This window comes from Corticium candelabrum, chromosome 3 (genome assembly GCF_963422355.1).
Source record: "Corticium candelabrum chromosome 3, ooCorCand1.1, whole genome shotgun sequence".
In the NCBI taxonomy this organism is placed as follows: Eukaryota; Metazoa; Porifera; class Homoscleromorpha; order Homosclerophorida; family Plakinidae; genus Corticium; species Corticium candelabrum.
Window position 1 is genome coordinate 9,041,346 of NC_085087.1, and position 11,466 is coordinate 9,052,811.

General features: G+C 42.5%; 1 protein-coding gene across 1 annotated transcript; it reads left to right on the forward strand.

Moving 5' to 3' along the window:
• The first annotated feature begins 4,646 nt into the window (after positions 1 to 4,646).
• Positions 4,647 to 11,186, forward strand: LOC134177304 (uncharacterized). Its single transcript, XM_062644081.1, has 8 exons — positions 4,647 to 4,975; positions 5,868 to 5,997; positions 6,058 to 6,159; positions 6,281 to 6,376; positions 8,756 to 8,827; positions 8,889 to 9,530; positions 9,595 to 9,783; positions 9,857 to 11,186. Exons 2-8 carry the CDS (start codon positions 5,869 to 5,871, stop codon positions 10,970 to 10,972), a joined length of 2,346 nt encoding a protein of 781 aa, XP_062500065.1. The 5' UTR covers positions 4,647 to 4,975; position 5,868; the 3' UTR covers positions 10,973 to 11,186.
• The last annotated feature ends 280 nt before the right edge of the window (positions 11,187 to 11,466 follow it).

The window sequence follows — 11,466 nt, forward strand, 5'->3', positions numbered from 1 at the left end:
CAGTAGCTAGAGCCGGTTTCCATTCCAATGCGTGCTGCTGATTAGAATGGGCGGAGTGGTTCTTTCACAGCTTCCGCACTAAAAGTAGGATGATCCCAGAGTCGCTTGCAATTTCTGCTTTAGCAAGAAAGAAATCTCAAGAAGAATGTACATATGCATTCTCGAAATTCGTTAGTTCCAACAATCTACCAGTTTGAACTAGGTCATGGTGACGTCACACTTATGCATGACAATGCTCCCACTCACCGAGCAGAGTGTTCAAAAATGGCTCCAGCACATTGGCTACAGCTCTCTTAGTCCCTGGCCAGATCAATCACCGGATCTTAATCCAATTGAGCACATATGGGATTATCCTGCGTGTGTTGTTCAGCAGCAGTTACACGTCACAGCTGTGGCAATGTTTGAAGACAGCATGGAATAATGTGCCACAAGAAAGAACACAAACCCTTGTTGATAGCATGATTACAAGAGTAAACAATGTCATAGACACTAGAGGAGATTACAAAATACTGAATCAATAAAACACTAATTTTGTTAGGATAATTGTAATTTTACATGCCACATGTGTAATGTGATTTGAGTAATCCTTTTTGACCGGTACTGTGATATATTGCAATTGAAGCTGAAACTCATTCAAACTCAATGCTGTCAACCATAATTATATATACAGTGTGCGAAATAACGGCCGGACATGGGACATTTACCGACCAAACGAAGCATTTGTCCGGCCATTCGTGATTTCGCCGGGACATTTTGTCCGGTGGCGTAGCGGCAGGTGTGGAATTCCGTATGAGCAACCCACTTCCTCGCACGTCCCAGTGTCATGTCAACAAACGTAGTTTCTGCAGTTTGCGCACGAAACAAACACAAACAGCCACGCGTCATAGGTACACTGTACTGTATAGCTGAACGAGTATTTTGTCAAATCCCGGATGTGGAAGCTCAAGTACACACTCTGGGGCTCCGAGGTGCGCAACAAAAATGCAGCAGACAGCCACAGGCCGTACAACGTGAATGCGGCAGGATAGGAAACTCAGAGATACTTGCGTGTAATGTTTTCTGTAGGGGCTATAAGAACCTGAAGATGATTAGGCTGATAGGATAGCAAGAAGTCCTTGAACTAAAAAACTGCCACTAGTGTAGCGTAGTGCATGTTCTTGGAACGATTGCAGTTTCCACATCTAGAAGTATGCCGCATATGCGGACAAAGATGACATTCCGAAACTCACTAGGTAGGACACGCTAACGGAAGTCAAAAGGAGGAGGGACTGGCTGCGCGAGGCCAGGCATGCAGAAATTTACGCGGATGGGTTTGTAGCCATGCAGGGCAGAGTCAAGGAAGTGATGAAAGTCTGTCTCTCTCTTCATTGCTATCTTAAACAATGGCCACGTTGTAGTCAGACTTTTTTTAGTAATTTGTCAGGTAGTTTGTACTAATTGCATGCCTAGGACTCTTTTATCAAAGGCATGCAACATCAAAGTGTCATCTGGATCCATGAAACCTAGCACTTGGTCAGGCATCTCGAGCTAGCTGCAGTGGCAAGTGTCCTTTATCAACCTGTTCGTGCAGTGTATTCCAAGAGATTTGGTTTGGCAACACAAATACATGGAAACGTGTACAAACCTCGAATTACTGCGGCAACCCATGATAATTGTCATGAATTGATCCACTACAGTAGCCATCAACTAGATCTGAATGGGGAAACGTATGCCTCCACTCAGACCACTTTGTTCCTTGTGCTTGTATATCCAGTGTGGTGGACTCAGATGTTGGAAAAAGATGTGGTGGGATCGGTGTGTGTATACGTTCGCTTGAACATGTCATTGCTACACTCCTCGAGGAGGTGTTGCAAGGTCTTTACTCTCAAGCAGGTGTCCATTGGACCCGGCAAGAATGTATATAACCCTTGTGGTTGAAACTTTTGGTCTTTGGTTGTCTCACAGCCTCGACGTTTCGAAATCAATTGCACGGAGATCAGTACTGCATAACCACGTGACCGTTAGCCAAGCCACCTCACACCTCCATCAACAGTACTAGTTGTCCATCAAACTTTGGCTTTATAATTCTAAGATGGTTTTAGAGAGACTAGCATTAGAGAGTAGGGAAGATATTTTTGGGTTAATTTGAGATAGTTGTGTTGTGGTTGGGGTTGGGAAACTATAGTAGAATAGAGAAAATGTATTGATAAAAGAAAAAATATATATGTATATGTATATATGATGAATTTCAAGTGATAAGTAGTATTTGCCAGGATTGGAATGTCCGACCAGACGTTTCTAATGTCCGGCAAATTTTAAATTGACAGGACGTGATGACCGGTGGTCAGTCAAAGACTATTTCGCACACTGTATAAGCAGTACTCTTAGATGCAGTACACAGCCAACTACAAATTCAAAGATACGATTTACATGCACGCGTGCATCAATCAATTCACTGGATCACCTTTGCATGGACTTGAATATTGAGCTTCTGTCCTTGCAGATGGTGCTCTTGTTACTTCAGACCTGCAGCTGCCTAAGTCAGATGACGTCATGTACTGGCGCCCGGTTCGTGACCAAATGCTTGGATGAATTGACGGAGCTGGGCAAGCAATTCTTATCTTGTGTTCAACAGTGTTGGGCAGAAGCCCGGTGCACAGCGACGGTGACGGCGCCAATCGGGAGTCTTCCAAGTGAGAGCTATCTGAGATATTTGGCCAGCACAAGGCGTCATCTGGCTTAGGCAGGTCTGAAGTGACAAGAGCGCCATCCGCAAGGACAGAAGCTCAAGATTCAAGTCCATGCAGAAGTGATCCAGCGAATTGATTGATGCACGCGTGTGTGTAAACCGCATCTTTGAATTTGTAGTTGCTGTGTGTACTGCGTCTAAGCGTACTGCTTATATAATTACTAGCCCACCATCCCGTTCTCCTCACGGGCCGATTAGATTAGTTTTTAGTAAATTAATTTATCATTGTATGCACACACACACACACACACACACACACACACACACACACACACACACACACACACACACACACACACACACACACACACACACACACAGCAAAATGGTAAATGCATAAGGAGCTGCGTTCGTTATGGTTACGCCCCCATCCAGTCGGCTAGGTTCCTGTGCACTACGCAGAAGCTATGGGCCGTGCTGAGTAATCTCCTGGAGCCTGGCCAGGTACTCGCAGGAGCGCGTGCACACACACACACACACACACACACACACACACACACACACACACACACAAATGGGCAAAATGGACAAATGTTAGGCCCTCCATGTCATTCAACGTCAACCTTAAAGTCAGTTGCGGAGATAGCTCCCCTGCCTCTAGAGACAGGGCCTCCATGCGCTACGTGGAGGCTTAGGGCCAGCGCTATGATCCACCTGGAGCTTGGCCGGAGTCATCCAGGGGCACTGACTATGGTGCAGCTCTGGGGCTGGACACCAAGATTCATAAGTACCCGTCTGTTGCATGATGTCTATCCCAGGCAATGACCAGGTACTCATTTATACTCCTGAGTTAAGAGAAGCATTTGTGTGTAAGTTTCTTGCTTAAGGATATTATGCCATAGCTCGCCATCACTGACTTGAACCTACAACCCTGCAAGGTCCCAGAAGGTTTCGTTCTCCACTCTGTAACCAATTGAGCTACAGCACCACACACACACACACACACACACACACACACACACACACACACACACACACACACACACACACTCATGAAGAATTTCATTCAGAGTTATATATCCCATTCAACTGTATCCTGCTCAGAAAGTTAGCGAGGATCCCCTATTCCAAAGTCAAGCTTGCAGCGAATTTCCGGTTCAGAATCATATATCCGGGCAGCAAAACCATGAAAGTCATTTGCAGTTACTTGCTCACCCTTATCTGGCTTGACGGATAAATTCGAATCTTGCTCTTCTCTCGTTTTTCGGTAGAAATTGACAATTTACACTGTGTAGCGCTCAGTGCTGGAAATGCTTAGGTTGGATTTGGTGCAAATGCATTGAGAATTTGGAGAGAAACGCAAGCAGTAAAAGAACGGCTTTAGTCAGCGAGAAATCATCAATCACTGGAAGCGTTGTGAAGGACAGCGACGCATAAAGTACACACGAGCCAGGGTAGAAGAGCAGACGAACGACAGTTTGATTGCCTCTCTTTGCCACATCGTTCGAGAGTTTACTCTGAACACACACACACACACACACACACACACACACACACACACACACACACACACACACACACACACACACACACACACACAACTACGGCTATATAGGTATCCAGATGGTGACAGCGTTGAGTTTGAACGAGTTTCAGTAGTTACTAGCTTTAATTAACCAGCTAATTAGCCTAAGGTTCATAAGCTACCGTATAAACCACACTGTGCTCATCAGCAATGGCTGCTCGCACCTGAGATTGATTATATATATATATATATATATAATTTTTTTAAATTTTATTGAACAACTAATATATATATATATATATATATATATATATATATATATATATATATATATTTCTTGGGATTTCCTTCTTGCTAAAGCGGAAATTACAAGAGACTTTAGGATGGTCCTAGAGTGGAAGCAGTGGAAGAACCACTCCACCAATTCTAACCAAAAATGGAAAACAACTCCTTACTGCGTTGAAGGCATGCGTTCCACCAAGACTCCTTGCTGCGTAGTTCCCACAAGGTCGTTTCACAATTGTTTTGACATTCAACTCAGGGATGGCTGTCTGAAAATAATCAAAATAGAAACTTGAAAATAGAAAAATAAAAAATAAAAATAGAAATGAAAGTGGAAAAGAAAAATAGAAATTTGCTGGCCGAATTTAATTTTTCAGCAAAATAATTGAAAACCTTTGACAAAAAATTGAAAATGAAAATAGAAATTGAAATGGCCGGAAGGGTCACAGACCTGGAGGGTAGAAAATCGCTCAAAGTAAAGAGAGTTTTACGTTTGGAAGGTGAGAATAAAGTTAGAAAGTGAGTAGGGAGGGGCAGGGACATGTTGGTAGAGTGTTGTCGCGTCTAGTCTTGTGCAGGCTCGAAAATCCAGCCGGTCATTTCCCCCACCCCCCACCCCCGTGGTGGAGAAAGACCGGCTGGAGACATTCGCCGCTCAAAGGAAACCGCCGCCTCTCTATCCTCCAATCAGGATTTTACACGTTTGGTTAGTGTTTGTGCATACACGTGTATATTAATGATAACTGCTGATAGCAATGCCCGTCGTTATTGGCTCTCTACTAATGCATTTGTAACTGAGTAGTCGATTGCTTTTACCGTCTGATATCACATTTCGTTAGCGAGGGAGCTATATATGCATGTCGTCTTGTCCTTTGTCTTCCTTTTCGTACTTGAAGGAATAGGCAGTGCATGCAAAACAACTTCTAGTTGCTCAGGATGTCGTATGTTGCATGCATTGAACGAGTAGACCATCTACAAAGCGTCGTATTTGCACTCAACGCAGGGCAATGTGCAGAGCTAGGATTTGCATACATTGCGTTCGGCCTTTGTGGTAAACTTTGAGTCCAGCGCTCTTAGAACGAGAGACAGACAACGAGAAGATCTGGAAAGAGTCGACCTGTTGTTTGTAGACTTAGATGGCACGTGTCAAGACTACACGCACTTGTGTCAGAGCGAAAATTACATTAGCAAAGAGTCAATAGCGACGTGCATCCCCTATTGAGGATGCACAAACATTGAACGGCACTCTGATTGGAGGATTGAGAGTTTGCGGTTTGTTTAAGTGGCGAATGTCTCTAGGCGGTCTTTCTCCGCCGCGGGAGGAGATGACCGGCTGGACTTCCAACCCAAAGTCTTGTGTGGTTACATGTTCATGTGTTACTGTTATGTTAGAATGAGTGAGAGAGACGTTACAGCATTGAATCGTCAACTACTAGTAGTGAGCGCTGTGAGGAGCCAGTCACGTGATGAGGTTGAACGTCTTTTGGATCTAGGGGCTGAAGTGGATGCGTGTGGTGATTATGTATGTTACTGATTGAGTGACTCGTTTTATTGTTGTTCATAACGATTCACTCTAATGTAGGGAAGGACTGCACTGATGATAGCTTGTATGTATGGCTCCAAGTCATTAGTTGAGCTTTTGTTGTGTAGAGGGGCAGATGTGAACAAAACTGATGATTATTTGGTAAGTGTTGATAGTGGATGAATGAATGAAGAGAATGAGATTTAAATGATGTGATGAGATTTGTGATAGGACGGATATTACAGTAGAGACAAACAATAACACACAATTATTGTCATTACAGGGTCAAACTGCTCTAATGTATGCAGCACGTTGGGGTTATGGCGATATTGTCGATATTTTATTAGCAGCAAGAGCTAATGCTGAACAGAAGGATGACGTGAGTATTTCCATGTGTTGCAGTTGAACTGTTGTATGTGTTGATGTGATGTATGGTAATTGCCGAGCGTAGCGAGGCTTGGTCCACAACAGAAAGGGATGTGGTCCTATATGGTTGTCCATCAAGCTCTTGGTGTGTGTGTGTGTGTGGGTGTACGTACATAAATCTCAAATTTCTCCTCCCCACGACCACGTTTCATGATAGGACCTACCTTAAAATATCGTTTTCGTGTCCGACTACAGATGAGTCTAAGAACGATTCGTTTAAGTGAGCAAACGGCGACGAAAAAGCTTCATGAACTTCTGACTCCCCATCCTTTTGTATTGTAGCTAGGGATTGTGTGTACTTGACAACCAAGAAACACCTTCAGGAGTTGAATGCCACCTACAGTCAACTATTCACACGTCCCATACTACAATCAATCCTTTACTACACTGTGCTGCATCTAACACTGTTGATAGTCAATGTTTGCTGATATCAATTTCTATGGCAGTAAATACCATACCACTGTCGTTACAACGGAACCGAGTGCATACCTAGACTGTATATTTCAATTGTCTTGATCACGATCGCAAAACGACGACTACCTATACCAGGCCTATATACGTAATCTAAACTACTAGGAAGTTTGCATGTTTACTTCCATGACAGCTAGGGTTTCAACAAATACGTATTGTCTAGCTAGGAATAAGCGTTTCAGTAGATGGTCTGAAAACTCGATTGGACATGTTACTCACAAACGCAAGGCGCCTACGGATACGATACAACTAGTAATAAATGTATTGATATTAAATATTATGATGACATGTTATTAAGTCAATAGAAAGTGCAACAGCAGTGGCATAGGCAGCAAACGATAATTGGTTTAGGGGTCATCCATAATTGTCTACATTTACTCAAGCGTACAAAGCGTACTCTTTTCTGCATATCCCCTCCCCTCCCCCAAGCGTACATAAAATGTTGGTCATGTGAATGTAGAACCATGGTATTACGATAACTAAATAATTAGAAACCCTTTCGAAGATTGATATGCACATTTCATCATTCTGTCCAGCAGTCTTCCATTATCGTTGCACTTTCTGCACAGCTTCCTCACGAGACAAAGATGGGCTGGCAAAGACAAAAGCGTTCACAAACTGTTGCTATCTGTTTGCCGGCGTTTTATGAACAGCACAAGGTCTCTTAGACAGGTCTGTTAGTATGTACCGCAGAGTACACCTCCCACACCATGTACACGCTAGTAAACACGTGCGACGAATGCTTAGCGTGCTATACACGTCATACACTTGCGACGGATAGTTACAAAAACGTAGATACAGTACAACACACGTACGCGTAATGGACCAAAAAGAAATCATCAACATTCTATGCTCCGCCCCAAAGCGTATACAACTACTCTTACCCCCTCCCCCTAGCATACGCTTTGTACACTTGAGTAAATATCTACAATTATGGATGACCCCTAAGCTTTTTAGTTATTAGTAGGTGTGGTCTGTTGGCATGTGTTAGTGGGTGTGGACATTGTCTGACGTCTGACTGTTATTTTGAGCTCTGCAATGTAGTGACCATTGTCATTGTTCTAACTGCTACAGTAAGACTGTGTACTCTAAGCTCATATTGTACGTATAATACGTTCGAAAAGTGTACATGAAGGATTAGTCTGAAATTATAAAATTAACTTGACTGAATATACAAATAAACTTTGATAGTGACTATGAAATTACAGGAATGTTGATTGACAGTTGATATGTATTATTAGAAATGAAGTATTAGAACAAATGACTGTTGAGATGAAAATGATGGAAATGTGTTAGATGTGATAATTTCTTTTATCTGTGATAGCCAGTGTTCTCTCCAGTCTGGGCCATATGTTGGGGTAGTGAGATAGTCGGTTGAATCATGAAAAGTAACCATTAATTTATTACTGGTTGGGTAGTGGAGACAGCAGGCATGATCCATGAACAAACGTCTTCGTTACTAAGTACCACAGAAATGTCCTTTGCTCATCATCATTGGCTAATTGTCAATCTTGGCATGTGTACACTTGTGTTGTATGACGGTTGGAATGCTGTTACAGAAGATGCCCATGCTTTGACACACCCTTGAGTTTTTATCTAAAATTTAGTTAGACTGTGTAAGAAGGTGCAGATTGTAGGGATGATGTTTGGTTCTAGTAAATAGTAGTAGGTTGTGCATGACATATCTGCTAACTACTGAACCGGAAGTAACGTCATTTCTAATATAAGACGTCATAACTCAATTTTCTTTGCTGGTTGAAACGAAATCCTGGTGAGAACATTGGTGATAGCATTTCTAATCTGTCTTCACAAACGTCTGGTATAGACCATCTTATCTTATTTGTGTGTGTTATGTTATCAGGATGGTAGAAGAGCATATGAACTTGCTGATAGTAAACATAGTAAACTGAGAAGACGACTGAGGAAAGCAATGGTGAGATGTTTATGTAGTGAGATATGGTGGTATGTGTAGAATGGATGGGTTGTATTGTTAGGTTGAACAGAAGTATGCTGTTCTGTATGCCGAGGGCACAGTGAGACCAGAAATCATGAAATTGTGTTTCATTGGTAAAGAAGGAGCAGGAAAGACGACACTCATGGAGGCTCTCAAACGAGGATTGTTGAAGTGGATTTTTGCAAACGAGAATCAAGCAGATGACCCACAATGTGAAGAGGAACGCACAATTGGTATCAACGTGATGACAGTCGATATTCCAGGAGTGGGTCGCTTGTCAGTGTGGGACTTTGCAGGTCAAGGGCAGTTCCACAAAACACACGGCCTTTTCTTTCCCTCCAACTCATTCTTCATCTTGCTAGTGAGTCTAGTGAGAGGAGAGGAGAGACGACTGTGCAGTGTTGAGGAGTTGCTAGAAGAGCTTCAGTATTGGCTCTCATTTCTCAGAGCCAGTTTGGATGCAGAGTTTATACCCACAGTGTTGATAGCTGGCAGTCACATAGATTACTGTCCAGGACGTCAGGGTGTCTTGCAGCGTGTGGTCGACAACATGCTTGAGCTGTTCAAAGGCAAGATCAACATCATTGAAGTTTGTTTTGTTCTCGACTGCAGGAGGAGCAGGTCAGCTGAAATGAAAGAACTAAAGAAAGTTCTCTGTGATGTGAAGCAGCAGTTGCAGCAGGTGATTGATTATAAGAATAATTAGTTGGAGATATTTGCTACTGATAAAGATATTTATGTTTCAGTCTGCTCCTCTGTATCCTCGTCTTTGTCAGCCAGTCGTGTCCAAGTTGCTTCCTTCTCTTCGTAAGAAACAAGAAGATCCGTTCATGGAGAAGGCAACACTGATGGAGAGGATCGAGCAGGAAGCATGTCCAGGACAAGAGAAGAAGGTTGTAGAGAAGGTAGTTGATTTTTTAGATGATTCAGGAGAGGTGAGACGACGAGCAGATGTTTAGTTGTTGTACTTGTGTATGTTTGTGTAATATTGTTGTGATGTGTGTTTAGATTGCCGTTGCCGGTGATGTGGCAGCTCTCAATCCTGCATCTCTACATCATTATGCCATCGGTCCTCTCATTGCTTCTGAGGATTTTAAGTGGCATGTCAGGTCAAAGAGGAAGGATGGCACAGTAACAAGAGAAGAAGCAGAAACGGCAATCAATCATTTCCGAAAAGATCAGAAGATTCAAGTTCAACTCAACACAGATAAAGTTCTCGCTATCAATGAATCTCTTGATATCTGCTTCAAAGTGGAAAGCAGAGACGACACGTACATGTTTCCAGCTCTCTTGCCTCCTAAGGATCTGTCTGTCATGTGGAAGAGAGACGAGAGTAAGAAAGTGTATGTCGGTCGACGTCAAGTGTGCAGCAGTCAGACGACCATCTTCAGTCCATCTGCATTTGGCATGTTTCAATCTAAAGTTTGCACTACATTAGATAAGAAAGCACAGCTGTGGAGGAATGGAATGATCACATCACAAGGTGATGCAGTTCAGTTTCATGTCGAGTGTTTGGTTGCCATGGTAGATCCTGTTCGTTCTGTCGACTTTGTATGTCGTGGAGGTAAGGCAACAGAAGCAAAATGCGTTTCCTTGCTCGACACTGTCATGTCTCTTTGGAGAGATGCGTTAGACAGATACAGTCCAGGCACTGACTATGAGACTGAATATCTGAGCAGAAAGCATTTAGAGGAACACAAAGAACTGAAACAAGTTGCTGTTTACTCTGAGGAGGAAATCAAGGAAGCCAAAGCAACAGGAAAAGGAGCAAATGCTGCTGTAAAACAAGTAGTTGGTGATGAGCGAGTCGTAGAAAGTCTTGGTGACTTGGTGGTTGTCGAAAGTGAGACAGTGCTAGTGACATTGAGTGCTGTTGCAAAGGCTGTAATATCTGAGGGTTCATCTCAATGGTATTCATTCGGTACAACACTAGGGTTCAGCAAAGATGGTATTGATGCCTTGTGTCATGACAAAGTAACTCCTGAGGATAAATTGTTAGCAATTATTATCCAAGTGAAGGCAAAACAAGTTGACCCTGTGAAGACTGATGATATTCTCTTGGAGGCATGTCGACATTTGCCAAATCCTATTGATGGTGTGGTCAAGGAAAAACTTGGACTTTAGTGATGACAATTTATATAAAGGATTCATTGATAAACAGAGCATTGTATCACATGTATGACAAGTTTGTTATGATCAGAATGACATGCATGTTTGACCATACAGTAGTAGTGATAAATGGTATTTGTGATTATTGTATGGTGACAATGTCAGTTTCTGTATGTATAGCAAGTAATCTGTGCTGTACAGTAATATTTAGAGGGCACAAAATATTTGATATGTCAGACATTGTCTTTGGGATTCTTTGCACTTTGGGTTCAAGTTCAGGCTACCATTGTGTGTGTCTGCCCTATATGCTCGAGTGTGTACAGTAATGTGCAAATGTCCAGCTGGTCATTTCTTCGTTATAAGGGAAAATACCTAAACTTATTTCTATCCTATACGGTACTCTACTAATAGATGCTCAGTCTCTTCTTTGGAAAAAGATTTATGTTTAGTATGCTTAGTCTCTTCATTTACCAAAGTGTTCTGTCTCTGTGTTGTATTCAAGTTACTTT